Consider the following 15,851-nt stretch of genomic DNA (forward strand, 5'->3'; position numbering starts at 1 on the left):
AAGTTTTAAACAACATTGAAGTCAATAACAGAACCGTCAACTTCCAAAATAACACATGAAGTTGTGAGAGAAAGGGGGCCAAGACCTACACCTACATTGTTGGATCCGTCTTTGAAGTGGTATCACAATAAAAAAAATGAAAAATAAATATTAAAAGGATATAAGAGAAAATAAACTACATTATATAAAATAGTATTGAAAAAATAATGCTATATATATTTTAATCATGTGAGCAAAGTATGATAACAATGCTTTAGAATTAGAATAATAAATGAATAAAGGACATGTCTCCTATAGAAAAGTGGACAATTGATCCAATCTAAGAGAGAAGTCTATCTTTTTCATTCTATTCCCCACATGGTATTCCTTTTGATTTTCATGGGTAATAAACCACTATTCATTCAATAGGATGAAAGAGTGCAAAAAACTTTTCGTGTGGAACTAATCTAGAACCGGTGGGCATAATTCCTTTTTAATTGCACTAATGTCGAAACAAAATGCTCACATTCAGCACCCTAGATAGTGTGTGCATAAGTACATACCAAATGTGTGCAATGTCAAGAAGAGAGGGGGGAAATGGCAATTGAGGAAGAGATAGAGGGAGAAATATGTCTATGTTTGATAAGATAATGATAATAGCTTAAAGAATTGCAAGGATTAAAAACTAGATATTGTTCAAGAAATTTTTGGATATTGCTTAATTAAATCTTAAAACTTATTCAAGCACACACAAACATATATCTCAAGAAAAGTTGTAATGAACACAATATTTTCACTCCCATAAATCATTATAGTATTATTCGAGCATTAAATTTTCCTAACAAGTTAATACATAAAGGGAGCGAGATAAGAGGATATAAAAGATAAACATATATTAAGATAAATTATGCAAATTATTGTAGTATTATTTAAGCTTCAGATTTTTATAACAAGTTATTCATAAGGGGGGATAGATAGGAAGAAATGAGACAAAAGTACATGATAATATAAATTATGTAAATATTTTTTAATCACCAATTAATTAAGGTTGATATTCCTGTTTCTCTTTTTCATTCCAGTTGAGCTCTCCCCTATCTCCCTTAGCCTTCTTTTTAGTCCACTGACTCCATACTTTTTCACTTGGACATTAGTTAGCCCATTCTCTAAGGCTCTCACTAGATTCTCAAAATATGTCTTACTGACATTGGTAAGTTTCATTAACTTCAATCGGAAATCATCAAATGTATTTTTTGGCTCACTAGCATGAAGAAACTCGCTCAATTCCTTGTCTGTGCAATAACAAAGCGTTTCCAAAACAGTTTTAGCCTCGCGTTGTGAGTACCCAAGAAATTCTATTTTAGCTTGTTCGCTTTTAGGAAGATAGAATCTATATGTATAGATCCATTTGAGCACTCTTATACATTCAATCACTTGTTGCCACGCCGCCTCTATGAACTCAAAATCATCTTCTGACCTTTGATATAACATACTCAATCGCTTTGTATGCCCACCATTCATCAGGTGCTTTAAATGATTAAGTGCATCTTTTCTTATCAAATTTGTTCTAGTCCAAGACTCAAAATAATGAGTGCAATCATCCAAATAATCACTCACCATATTTCTCTTCACTTCCTTCTTGTAAATATCCTTGTAAGGAAAATGGATGCAGTTATAACAACAATTGGACCATTTGCGAAGACATAACCAGCAAAACTGGAACCCACACATGCACTCCATATGCACATACCCATCAATTTTCTCAATAGGTTTCTTGCACTTAGGACATGGTTTGGTATTAGCAAGAATCCAAGCAGAATTCTCAGAGGATTCATAATCATTCTTCATGATCCAGTGTTTCGCGATTTCACAATCCACAGGGCTATGAGCTTCTTCCCCACAACTCCAACAAAAGGAGTGATAACAAAGACAAGTAACATCTGAATTGGATCTCACACCATCTGCTTCATAACTCACAGCATACCCACAATCTGGGGCAGGACACCACTTTACCTTCTTGTTGTTTTCCACATAAGATCGAAACAAAAACTGATCATACTTGTTCCGCTGTGACTCACTTGCAAGTTCACGAATCATGTCTCCACCCACAGCTGCATCACAAAAGGGTTGAGGGCACCTAAGTTTCAAGCACTTATTAGGGCCGTCGTTGATGCTTGTATCCACATACTTCTTCCAACAATCAATGCAATATAGATGATCACAACTAGCTGATCTAACCTTATCGCATAAAACAACATCGAGACATATCTCACAAGTGAGGGTTTTTGAGTTGGGAAAACCTACCCGAGGCTTATGCTGCTTTAGTAACCCTACGGCTTTGCGAACTCTTTCTTCATCATCGAACCATACTTCCTGCACTTTGAGCACACTCCACTCGTGGTGGACGAGCAAAAGACAAGAAAACACTATTGATATCAATAAAACACATGAAACCTGTTTAATGTCTGCATCTTGATGTCGCTTGATGTCGGATTCACTCAAAACGGTGTAGTGTTGTTGCTCCTTGGATGTAATCTTATGATCGATAGAATTCATCTCAACTCCCTTGATCCAATCATCCTCATGAGTTGTCTCGTCCTCCTTCTCCATGCTTGGAAGATTCAAAGCATCATAATGATAACATCATCCAAGCATAATGTGGAGTCCATAAAGGGAAGCAATGGATCCAAAGGATCACTGAGGGGGGAGAAATGAAAGATCAGACTCACACTTAGGGTTTCAAAACTAATTGTAATCGGCAGACAATTGGGATTAGGGCAATTTTTTTTAATTTAAATAAGTTAAGTCGGGTCGGGTCAATCAATTTGAATCTTTTTATATTATATATGTTTTATTGGGTTTAAGATAAGTCCCATACATGTCAATATTATTAAGAGTAATGCTATATAGAAGGAAGAATATTTTAAGAAAATGTAAAAAAAAAAATAGTTGACCAATAGGATGGAAGTAGTTTTATGCGGAATAGGAAAACTATATCTTGATAAGCGCAATAATAGAATGTCACGCCAATCGATACAAGTATTATTTTGTACTATAATTCAATAAGTTCTCTTACATACTTTATAGAAACAACTTACAACTTATACATAAATATATTGACCCAATTTTATTTTCTATTATATAAAAACAACTTTTTTATAAGTTGTCACATGATAAACATGTATTTAATATGTTGTTAAATTGACGACCCTTGAAGTTAATTTACCATACTTTATCAAGATTATTTTTACAAAATCAACAAATAATTTTCTAAAATTTGAGAGACTAAAAAGTAGAAGAGCTATCTCTAAGGATTGTGTATTTTCTCTAGGAATTAGTTTCATTATTTTTGACTAGGAGGATACCTTTGAATCCAATCCCAAATGTAAAACAAAAATATTCTTGAAGATTAATTTAAAAGCTTAGTTTAAATGCTCATTTAGTTTTTAGCTCAATATAATTGATTTTGAACTATATATTAAATATGAAATATGTATTTGAATTTAATAAACAACTTGGTTTTGTCATTAAAAATTAAAATTTTTATAACTTAAAATGTTGAACATGTCAACATGATCCCTTGCTAATGAAGCATGCATGGAAATTTTGATGGAGACAAAGCCAGAAAGAAAATATAAGCATATGCAAGACTCTATCTATGAGATTACACAAGAGGTGGGGGGCTATATTGTTGAGAGCGAATTCCTATCAAATATGAAGCCTTTGGATACAAGTTATGCCTTGGAATTAAAGAGAATTTTGAATAAGCTTTGTCTACAAATAAAGAAACTATAAGTAATGTAACTAGAAAACTTATGGAGAGTTCCATCTTGACTCACGATAAACGCCGGTTTCAATTTATATTAGCTCATGAGGCTCAATTTGAGAGATATTATTAAAATAAAATAATGATAACATTTTCCAAATTATAAAGCAAAATTAAAACATTTACTTTTGAAAATATAATGTAAGCGAAAAACTAACTCATGACAAACAATTATGTTGATCACAAGCTAATTAGATAAACTATTATCAGTATATAAGTACTAATGTTCACCAAAAAAAACATAAGTACTAATAAAAAAATAAAAAGGTAATATGAATTAAATTTTTTTCAAAAGCTAAAAATAATTATGCATACATATAAGTTGAAATAAGCTTTTGGATAAGTTAAATAAACTTGAAGCTTTGATACTATTTTTATTTTAATTATAAAACTGTATTTATTTTTATTTCATTTTTTATTTCCAAAAAGATATATACAAATAACAGATGTATTTTCACTATTTCTTATAAATTTATTTAAAATTTAAAAATAAAATAAAAAATAAAACAAAACAAATTGAAAGTTTTCTTATTTCCTCATTTTAAAAAAATTATATATTGAATGCGTCAATGGAGATTACTTTACTTACCAGCTAGGATTAAATTTGAAATTGAAACTATGGTTGAGTTCCCATCCTAGCTAGCTAGGTTTTGAAGTACATAAATGAAAATGTACCAGTTTATTTAAATTTATTTGTTGAAATAAATGATTATTTTAATAAAATAAGTAATTTCTATTTTTTAGTATATTTGTTTAAATTTTTTTGCTTAAAAAAAACAGTTTACTGTTTATTTTGAAAAAAAATCCCACCTTCTTCTTAAAAAATATTTTTTTAAATTTTTTTTAAAGTATAAACAAACTCACTAAATATATAAATCTAAAATCACTTATGTTACTTTTAATGTAATTAAATATTTATCGTGCAATTTATAAAGATGAAACTTTAATTTTAAATAAAAAACAACATAAAAACAAATAAAGAATATCTTAGCAAAATGAAACTTTAATTCCGATGAAGTAAAACACTTAAAAATTCGAAGTTTTATTTAATTATGAAACCAGTTTCCATGCATATCAATTTAACTGTATTAATTATTAATCTAAATTAACATAGGAAAGAAAGTAAAAATAAATCCAAGAACCTACGAATTCTCCCCGTAATCAATGAACAAAGCCCCATACCTTCCCCTAATTTTAAGAAGTAAAGCAAGGATTAGTAAAATGGAGGCCTTGCAAGTTAGTATAAAATTCAATTCACAGTGAGTTTCCAAAAAAAAAAAAAAAAAGATTCGAAACATTCGTAAAGTTGGCTGCAAAGCAAGTGTCATGTGTTCCTTCATTCATATATATGCCTTCACAAGTCTTTCATCAAGACACCCAAAAGCCTAAAATGATGTTGCTATTTCTGCTCAGTCTCATGGTTGCGAGAATAAATATTTTGGAAGGAATTGCTATGGGCTCCAGTAACGTTTCTTATTGACCCCTACAATTTCTCAAAAGTTCAAGATTACCCCTCTTTGTAAAGTATTATGATGTTTCTTTTACAACAGAACAGATGTGATTTTTTTGCACAACTCAAATATATGTTGGAATCATGATTTTATTGTACAAAAAATTTATCATTTTGTGTGGTGAAGATTCGATAGTGTCTTTTTAAGAGAAAAACGTACAACAGAACTTTATCATGTTTCTATCTATAGTGTTAAAATGATATAAATTTGGACTTTTTTTGAAAGAAAAAAAGAAAAGATTTTATTTAAAATAGTTTTGTATTTCTTTATCTTTATAAAAACAAAAAAATTATCTCATATCTTTTATTTTAAGAAAAGTCGACAAAGATAATTCACAATTAATCACATGACTAATTACAATAACTAATCACATGATATGATCTTGATCTATAGCAATAGAATATTATTATTATTTTATGGACAACTTTCATATTTATAAAATAATACTCTCCTTTTTTATATTAATTATATTCTTGGTGCTAGTAAATAATATAATAATATTCTACTAAATATTTATTTGATTAAATTAAATTCTCTAATTCAATTATCAAATAAATTATTTTTTTTACAAAGATTGAAACACTCGTTTGTATGTAATCGTGTATATTTAATACTAAATTGGTACTAAATTAATCATAATTAATTTAGTAATCAAGGTAGCCACTAACAACACTCTTTAATGTCTTGATTGTATGAAGTAATATTTTTTACCTTTAAAAAATCGATAAAAGAATAATGTAATATTTTCTTCCATCATCTACAGCTCAAGGTTAACGTTAGACTATAGTATTATTGTCAAACTCTAATAAGCTAACACGTTTAATTAATTAATGACTCAATAAACTATTTTCTTCTTTCATTCAATATTGTCCTAGCCAAGGTCTTAATTATCACATAGTTCAAACTCATTACCAAAAGTTGATGATTCCTTCTTGATTAATCATTACTTTTACTAGTATTTAATCATATCCAAGATTCATTCAACTAGTATCCTAAGGTATTAGGTGCATGAAATTAAAATATAATAAATAACTTGTTAATTATTATGATAATCTCATATCAAAAGAAACTATTATATTTTTTTTTGAGAACTTCCTATTGACATATTAAGATAATAATAATTGTTAAGAATTCTCAATTGAGTCAATGATGACATTCACAAGCACATCATCTATGTATATAATTTAATAAACGAGATGTATTAATCTTTATCTAAAAAAATAAAGATCATGACATATATATTGATTTATTAGGATTATAGATATAATATTCACAATATTCCTACGATCAAATAATTTATATTAAAATTATAAGAGAGACTTATTTCTCATTCATAATCTTTATCATGATAATACATCTTTAATTTTAATCCAAAACTTTATCAAATTAACTATTTTATCAAACAGTATAAAAATGATAAAGAAATAAGAATATTTTATTATTAAAATTAAAATTAATTACATGCTATATTACATCTTAGACATACATTATTATTTTCAACCGTTACTACTTTCCTTGGTAATGCGATGATCTTGTTTTGTTTTGGAAATAAAGGTGTCATGTAGAATATTTAATTTAGAGAAGCCGTGATGAAAGTGAAATGCCCATAAAAGTTATATGGAACAGGCACATGTGTTGTTCACAAGTAAATGGAACAACACCAAGAGAAGCACGAGGGATCAGGTTTGAATGATATAATGAGGGGAGTTATTTTTTTCTTCTTTCTGCTCTTCGGTTTCTCAAGGGATGAAATCTCACCTTACAATATTATTACTTGTTGCCTCCTTATAATCCAAGGGGCCACAGTGGCTATTGGAGAGAGCCGGAGAGAAAATGATAATAAATATATTCAAATAAAAAATAGAATATATAATAATATGATGTAAAAATAACAAAGTATATTAGTATTTGTTTAAATTCCTGATATAAGTTGTAGGAGATTTGTGATGCGAGTCATTCATTCAGTGAAAGAAAGCTCATAGTCCCACTACTCTACTTGCAGTGCTACTACAATACAATCATGGCAAATGATGGTACAGTGTCTGAAACAAAGTGTACCCATGACGTATTCCTTAGTTTTAGGAGAGATGATACCCATCACACTTTTACTTGTAAACTCTATGATTCTTTGTGCCGGAAGGGAATTATCACCTTCATGGACAATGAGGAGCTCAAAGTTGGAGATCAAATTGGTCATAAGCTTCTAAAAGCCATTGAAGAATCAAGGATCTCGATTGTTGTTTTGTCTGAAAATTATGCAGCCTCTTCATGGTGCCTTGATGAACTTGTGAAGATCCACGAGTGTATGAAGGCAAAAAACCTGCTCGTTTGGCCCATCTTCTACAAAGTGGATCCCTCAGATGTGAGGCACCAGAATGGAAGTTATGGTGAGGCCATGACTGAGCATGAAACACGGTTTGGGAAAGACTCAGAGAAGGTGCACAAATGGAGGTTAACCTTGACTGACATGACCAACTTGAAAGGAGAACATGTGCAAGAAGGGTAGGCAAATGCTAAATATATATACATGTTATTTTTTCTATTTGCTATTAGAGTTGTGAAATATTTTCTACTTGTTAGTTTTAAGGCCAAGGAAAGGATGATTGTTCTTATTGCCATTTGTGGCGTGCCTTGGGCATTATATACACTTTTCCTTATCATCTTTTTTATGCTTTAAATCTCATGTGAAGTACCTAAATCTTTCACCACTGGACCGAATATGGGTTACTTTTCTTCATCATCTTAACACAAATAAATGTGAAACACGGAATGGAGGCTTAAGGCTTTTATTATATAATTGTGCAATATATGTAAATTATTTATCTCCTTTGTTAAGCTTTCACAACTTTTAACTTCAGTATACTTCTGAATCTCCTGATAATAGTCTGATAACAATATGTACATCTTCTGGTTAGTATAGTTTTTTCTCCTTCCTATGTCTAATGATTAATTGGGTGATTACAGACCCACAAATTTTATTTCTAGATCCTTTTTTTAGATTTTTATTATTTGAACATGGTATACATTTATCTTTATTTCTCCATTAATTTTTACCTTTTTGGTATGTGTACACAAATCTCAGAAGTACTTCAATAAATCAAACGCACGACAAATGTTATCCTAAAACTGTGGTACAAAAACCTTGGCTTATTCCCCAAGTTGCATTAGTTCAGGATAATTAATTTGCCGATTATTTTCGACGAAAGAAATCATGATTAATAAAAAGAGAGTATAATTTGGCAAAATGAATTTGGGGCCTAATTTAAAGACTAGAGCATTGTTTTTCCAGGAGGGACGAATCCAAGTTTATCGATGATCTTGTTAGCAGGATTTTCATTAAGGTGTCTCCTAAAGATTTATCTAGGAATGAGCATATAGTTGGATGGGAGTATCGAGTTGAAGAATTAAAGTCACTTCTAGAACTTGAGTCTCATAATATCACTAATTGTCTGCTAGGGATTCATGGAACCGGTGGAATTGGCAAAACCACACTTGTCAAAGCTTTGTATGACTCCATTTACAAACAATTTCAGGGTTCGTGTTTTCTCTCCAACTTTAGAGAAAATTCAAGTCAAATTCAGGGCATAAAACATCTGCAAGAAGGGCATCTATCAGAGATACTTGAGGGAAGCAAAATCCTGTTGAAAAATATTGAAAAAGGAATAGGAACAATAACAAGTAGACTTCGTCTCAAAAGAGTTGTTATAGTTGTCGATGATGTTGATGACATTGAAGAGTTAAAAAAGTTGGCTGAGGAACTTGATCGGTTTGGTCCTGGGAGCAGGATCATCATAACAACGAGAAATAAATATTTGCTAGATGTTGGTCAGGTCGAAAAAAAATATGAAGTGAAGATGCTAAACGACCAAGAGTCTTTGGAGCTCTTTTGCCAGAGTGCCTTTAGAAAGAGTTGTCCTGAAACAAACTATGAAGACCTGTCCAATCGTGCAATAAGGTGTTGCAAAGGCCTTCCATTGGCCTTAAAAGTACTAGGTTCTCATATGGTTGGAAAAGATTTGGGTGGATGGAAGGATGCATTGGATAGATATGGAAAGAGTCAACATGAAGGTGTTCAAAAAGTTCTAAGAATAAGCTATGATAGCTTGCCCTTCAATGAGAAGAATATTTTTCTTGACATTGCATGCTTCTTCAACGGATGGAAATTGGAATATGTAAAAAGTGTACTGGATGCATGTGACTTCAGCTCAGGTGATGGTATTACAACATTAGTTAATAAATCACTTTTAACTGTTGACAACGAGTGCTTGGGGATGCATGACCTAATACAAGAAATGGGTAGAGAGATTGTTAAGGAGGAAGCAGGTGATGTAGTTGGTGAATGCAGCAGATTATGGCATCATGAAGATGTTTTTCAAGTACTAGTTAATGATACTGTAAGAATGTCATCAACTTTCTTTCTTGATTTTTATCATCCTTAAACATTTTAGTTTGTCTTAAATTATGAATACTTAATTAAATTACTTATAATTGCTTTGAAGGGAAGTAGCAAAATTCAGGGAATAATGCTTGATCCCCCTCTAAGAGAAGAAATTGAATGTACTGATATTGTATTTAAGAAGATGAAGAATCTTAGGATTCTCATTGTTCGCCAAACAATATTTTCATGTGAGCCTTGTTATCTCCCAAATAACTTAAGGGTACTAGAATGGACAGAGTACCCTTCACAGTCTTTCCCGTCAGATTTTTATCCCAGTAAACTTGTGAGGTTCAATTTATCTGGAAGCAATCTACTCGTACTGGAAAATCCATTTCAGGTACAATTGCTTATTGTTTTTCATGTTTTATAAAATTGTTTAGATTGCTTGACCTTATCACATAACTGATCTTAATTTTTTTCACCTCAATTTGTATGCAATGTTGCACTTTTCATATCTCGTTCTTTTTTTTTAGTTTTAATTATCTTAACATTTGAAACAACTGCATATAAAAAAATTATATCGTGCTAATTACCTTCATCTGAAAACAATTTACATAATTTTGATGTACTGCTGTTAATTAATTTCTTTATGCATGTTTTGCAGAGATTTGAGCATTTGACTTACATGGAAATCTCCCATTGTCGTACGGTTGTTGAATTTCCTGATGTCTCTCGGGCCAAGAATTTAAGAGAATTAAGACTTGATAGATGCCAGAAACTGGTTAGCATTCATAAATCAGTTGGACGTCTTGCTAACCTTGTTTTTCTAAGTGCTACACACTGCAATCAACTCCAAAGTTTTGTTCCAACAATCTATTTGCCATCTCTCGAATACCTTTCCTTTGGCTATTGCTCAAGACTCGCACACTTCCCAGAGATTGAGAGAACAATGGATAAGCCATTAAGGATTCAAATGTTATATACAGCTATCCAGGAGCTTCCAGAATCCATTAAGAAACTTACTGGGCTTAACTATCTTCACATTGAAGGTTGTAAGGGACTCCAACATTTACCAAGTAGCTTATTTGTGTTGCCAAATTTTGTCACATTAAGAATTGGAGGTTGTTATCTACTTCGAGAGTCATTTAGAAGGTTCGAAGGAAGCCATTCAGCTTGCCCAAAACTAGAGACATTACACTTCGGTATGGCTGATCTATCAGACGAAGATATTCACGCGATTATTTACAATTTTCCAAACTTGAAACACTTAGATGTATCGTTCAACCATTTTGTGTCTCTCCCAGCACACATTAAACAATCTACTAAGTTGACAAGTCTTAACGTGAGTTATTGTGATAAGCTTCAAGAAATTCCAGAACTTCCATCAACTGTTCAGAAAGTATATGCAAGCGAATGCAAATCCTTAACTCCCGAAACATCAAACATCTTATGGTCTCAGGTTAACTAGCACCACTTTTGCTGATATATATTTACATAACAAATAAATATTCTTTAATTAAAAAAGATAAAATTAATATCTTAGTCATTGAGAAATGCTTTCCAGTGTAGTTCCACAATTTCATTCCCGTTCCTTCCTCTCATTTTATTTCACTCTTAACAAAAGAAAATAACAAAGTATCCATACTATATAGAACATAAACAGTTTACAATAGATAATTATAATTGTGTTTCTTGTTTGTGGGATGTGTCACAGGTGCGTAAAGAGATTAGGGGATTAGAAGTGAGGATGCCGAAAAGGGAGATTCCAGAATGGTTCGACTATGTTAATGAGGGAGGGTATCCAGTTTTCAAGGCTCGTGGGAAGTTCCCTGCAGTTGCTTTAGCGTTTGTATTCGGGGACGTGAAGGCCCTTCCTTTCCTCTCGTCGATGGGAGTTCACTTGCACTTGTTCATTGAGGGTGAACACAGACTGTGCGATAGATTCATAGTGGTCAAGAATCAAGCGTTGTTGTGTGACATACGAGTTTTGTTCAGTTTCGAGAAGTGGGAGGATGTAGGTGTTGGAATTGGTAATGATTGGAAGACCATACAGGTTTTCTGTGAAACAGGCTGCAACTCTCTACGTTCATGGGGAGTTTATGTGTACAGGCATGAGACTAACATGGAGGATATCCAATTCTTGAGTCAACATTCTATTTCCTCTTTGGTGAGGAGTCTTCACGAAGAACGTAAGAAATCAGACCAAAGTTTGAAAGGGCGAGAGATGTTTCATTTGCAAATGAGAAATAATGAAGAGATGTTTTATTGCATGCATAAGCAAAGAAGGCGAGAGTTGCTGCTAATCTCAGAAAAAACATCAAGGAGGGCTATGGCTCCAAGAGAGGGGGAAGGTAGTTCAGGGTTGAACATCGATGACAAGGAGGACAAGGAGGCTGATTCAATGTTGGAGTTGTTAGCAGAGATTACAAGTGATGATGGAGAAGAGACTCAAGAAGCTGGTCCTTCAAGCGAACAACGATATGAAGGACTTCTGGATGAACATTCAAGATCAGCATGCAGGTCTGGAAAAAAGCTCAGAAGATGTTGAGGATGCTTATGATTTAAATCTTAACATTCCTCAACCTGACACTCACACTGCTGACCCCACTTGCTTAGCAATATTGTCAATTTTAAAGAAATTGCTCTGCTTCTGCCTATTCTCACTTTTTGTCAAGTTCCCTCTCTAAGATATGTTATCTGCTTCGCTACCTATTCAGTTACCACATCATCTGTTACTTTAGTGAAAATATAAACCTATAGATGTCATCAATCAACTCTCTTTTCTTGATTTTTTTCTCATTACATTGTAGTCCATGCTAAACTGAGAATAATGATAGATGCCCCTGAAGTAAAAATAATTCTTTGGATTGATTGAAGATGAAAAATCTTAGAATTCCAATTGTTCGGAAAACAGCCGTTTTATCTCAGCCAAAATATCTTCGAAATCAATTAACACTGCTTGAATGGAACTGTTGCCCTTAACAAGCTTTCCCAGAAAGTTTTTTTATTCTAAAAGAAAATTGTGTCATTTGATTTACGCGGAAGTCCTCTCCCATTGAAAAGGCCATTTCAGGTAGAATTGGTATTTTGTTAATACTTGCATGAATTTAAAAGATGGCACTTCAGGTATACGGTTATTAAATTAATTGGTTTTTGTTTTGTGAAGATTTGAGCATTTGACTTACTTGAATGTCTCCTATTGTTTACTTGACAAGTCTTGATGTGAGCTGTTGTGTGGAGCGTTCAGAAAGTTAATACAAAACTCGGCAATCCTTTAACTTCGAAGATAGTAAGGATGTTATGTTATGGTCTCGTATTTACACTATGTAGTATAGGTGGACAGCATAACGAACTGGAAACTTTATCAAATGACAGAAAGGAAAAAAAATGGCTTATAGACTTACATCGATGATTAGTGTTATTCTGGTGTCCACATTTAGCACAAACTAGGCCTGCCATAACATGTTAACATACACCCATTGGAGAGGGTTTATGTAGCTTCTTGGTGGACAATATTCAGTTTAAAATCTTTCTGTTACAAAAAGTATACTTGCATGTTGGCATTTCAAGCATGCTTGAGAGTAACCTAAAATTTGCTTGAATGAGTGCATATGAAAATATGAAAGATATACTTAATGCTTTTATGTCCTATGCGCCCATTAATATATGAACAAATTAACAGATTGGGAGTTAACATGCACGGCTTCCATTTAAAGAAGCTCTTGAACAAGTTACTATGATTCCTAGATGATGGGACCATCGGAACAAAGGATGGATCCCAGTTTTCATGGTTGGTGGGAAGTTCTCTGCCATTGTGTTTGGGTAAGTGAATGTTGAGGCTGATTCCTTTACGGATGCTTGGCAAGGAATTGGTCTGCACTTGTTCATTGAGGGTGAACATGTACATATATATAGCTGATGGCTCTTTCAATTTTTATTTTATTTTGCTGAATCCTTCAATTTGTTTAGGACAATGTATTCTGACACTAAAAAAGGCGAGCCATTACTCTATTGTTTTGAGTTTTATGAAATTCTCTGTTCTTTTAGTTTAGGGCGTATTTTTCTGGCACTAATGTGTCAATTTTATTGTTCTTATTTATTTTTATATTTTGTTTCTAAGTTTTGTGATATATAAATTATTGTGATAAAAACTACAATTTAGTTAACTATTTTTTTAATATAAATTTATTTAGATTATAATTTTTCTACTTGCATAATTATTGAGAGGATGCCGAAAATGAAGATTCCAGGATGGTTCGACTATATTAATGAGGGAGGGTTTCCGATTTTCGAGGCTCGAGGGAAGTTCCCTGCGGTTGCTTTAGCGTTTGTGTTCGGGATAGAAGGAAAAAAAAAAAGTGAAATTTGGCCAAGGTTGGATATGAAAGGTATTAAAATATTTATTTATAAAAGTATATCAATTTATAAAATAATGTTATATACAAAATTATTAAAATAGTTATTTAAAACAATAATTTTTAGATATAAAAAATTATTAAATAAATTATTTATTAAATAATTTTTTATAAAATTAACAAAAATACGGATTGACAATTTGTATGAATTATACATATTATGAATATGTAAGAATCATTAGGATTGACAATCTTTATGGTTATATTGATTTCAATTTCACATGTTTGAAGTAAATAAAGTTAAAATAAAAACGTATATAGGAGAAGAGACATGAGGAGAAAGCGAAGGAGGAGAAGAGGGGCTATGAGAAAAGGCAAAAATGTTGAATGGGAGCTTAGATAGGCCATGTATATCAATTTTTAAATAGAGGACAAAAATGAAAATTTACAAGTAATATTAGGTATAAAAGAAAAGTTAATGATGGGAGTAGGAAGAATATCCAAAATTTGGTTGAAATAAGATTAAGCCTAATTCATGTATTGGGTCAGCCCAATCCAAAATGCTGGATCAATCTAAATCATAAAAAGTTGACAAAATTTAACACCAAGAATTTCTTTTCATGAGATACAACCAACATTTCTCTAATAAAATTGTTAAAATTCTTATTAACAAACATTAAAATATCTTTTATGAAATATTTACTCCTCTCTCTCTCTCTCTCTCTCTCTCTCTCTCTCTCTCTCTCTCTCTCTCTCTCTCTCTCTCTCTCTCTCTCTCTCTCTCTCTCTCTATATATATATATATATATATATATATATATATATATATATAGTTTTAAGTATATATAAGTTGGAGAGTAAAAAGTTACAAAAACAATAAAAAAAATCAAAGACAGATAGATATCATAAATTTATAATAATTCATGCATTTATAACAACTTACGTTTCATATTTAATTAAAAGTTAGATATTCTAATTCATAGATACACATGGAATGTATTTTTTTCAATGTTACCTAAAAAAAATTTAGAATCGTTTCATCTCGGAAGCATGACTAGATGAATTGTGCAAGAAAAAAATTAATATTAAATTATATTCCAAATTTAGGTTTGTAAATTGAAAAAATTAATTAGCAACTAATTGTAAATCTGTCACCTGTCACAACTGTCGACATAAAAGCTTTAAAAGTAGTCAGGCCCAGACCTGCCAACCACTAGGCGATCCATATATTCACTTAATGTTTGTAGGTAAAAATATGATAAATAAATAAAAAAAAACTCACATAAAAAATAAAGGATATGTTAATTGTCATTAAGACTACTTTTCTGTCAAATTAGTAAGTTTCATATACCCCACGTGTCTGTCTATGAATAGGGTCACGGGTTTTTTCATTTTGAAAGTAGTTAACATTATTCATAATATATATTTTAACTTTTTTTATATTTATGTTGAGTTAAATAAAATTTTACGAATATGTATTCATATATAATTTTATATCTACTTTATAAAAACCATCAATTTTGGGTGCCTTTTTATTCTTGTCATTACAAAATGACAATCAAAAGGTAAAGTTTATGTAATGAGAGGAACAAAAAGGAATTCATAAATGAAACATGAACCCAAAGGGATAATTTTTAAGTGTAGGAAAATAAAAGGTAAAATTTGTAGAGTTACAAAAATGAGTATTTTTTTTTTCAATAATAAATGAATGAGTAGTTACGTGACAATGGATTTAATAAAAAAAAATTGTAGAGTTACAAATATAAATATCTGTATTTCACATTTAAATTTTATATTTATAATAT

The 15,851-nt window shown here is 31.4% G+C and overlaps 2 protein-coding genes across 3 annotated transcripts; one reads left to right on the forward strand and one right to left on the reverse strand.

The window, feature by feature from the left end:
• Positions 1–888: 888 nt before the first annotated feature.
• LOC114379735 (probable E3 ubiquitin-protein ligase ARI8) lies at positions 889–2,725 on the reverse strand. Its single transcript, XM_028338425.1, has one exon. The coding sequence runs from the start codon at positions 2,584–2,586 to the stop codon at positions 1,018–1,020; it is 1,569 nt and encodes a 522-aa protein (XP_028194226.1). The 5' UTR covers positions 2,587–2,725; the 3' UTR covers positions 889–1,017.
• Positions 2,726–7,229: 4,504 nt separating this feature from the next.
• Positions 7,230–12,461, forward strand: LOC114379901 (TMV resistance protein N-like). 2 transcript variants are annotated; one of them, XM_028338713.1, is made up of 5 exons: positions 7,230–7,815; positions 8,603–9,707; positions 9,813–10,088; positions 10,356–11,150; positions 11,406–12,461. In XM_028338713.1, the coding sequence occupies exons 1-5, from the start codon at positions 7,334–7,336 to the stop codon at positions 12,237–12,239; spliced, it is 3,492 nt and encodes a 1,163-aa protein (XP_028194514.1). In that variant the 5' UTR covers positions 7,230–7,333; the 3' UTR covers positions 12,240–12,461. The 2 variants fall into 2 exon arrangements, with proteins under 2 accessions (XP_028194514.1, XP_028194516.1); XM_028338715.1 differs by having other exon boundaries at positions 7,666–7,815; positions 8,770–9,707.
• Positions 12,462–15,851: the final 3,390 nt, after the last annotated feature.

Source organism: Glycine soja, chromosome 12 (assembly GCF_004193775.1).
Source record: "Glycine soja cultivar W05 chromosome 12, ASM419377v2, whole genome shotgun sequence".
NCBI lineage: Eukaryota > Viridiplantae > Streptophyta > Magnoliopsida > Fabales > Fabaceae > Glycine > Glycine soja.

Coding starts and splice junctions, on each gene's coding strand:
- LOC114379735 (XM_028338425.1), bottom strand. CDS start 2,586: ATGGAGAAGGAGGACGAGACAACTCATGAGGATGATTGGATCAAGGGA.
- LOC114379901 (XM_028338713.1), top strand. CDS start 7,334: ATGGCAAATGATGGTACAGTGTCTGAAACAAAGTGTACCCATGACGTA. Junction 10,089..10,355: donor TACTGGAAAATCCATTTCAG/GTACAATTGCTT, acceptor CATGTTTTGCAG/AGATTTGAGCATTTGACTTA. Junction 11,151..11,405: donor CAAACATCTTATGGTCTCAG/GTTAACTAGCAC, acceptor GATGTGTCACAG/GTGCGTAAAGAGATTAGGGG.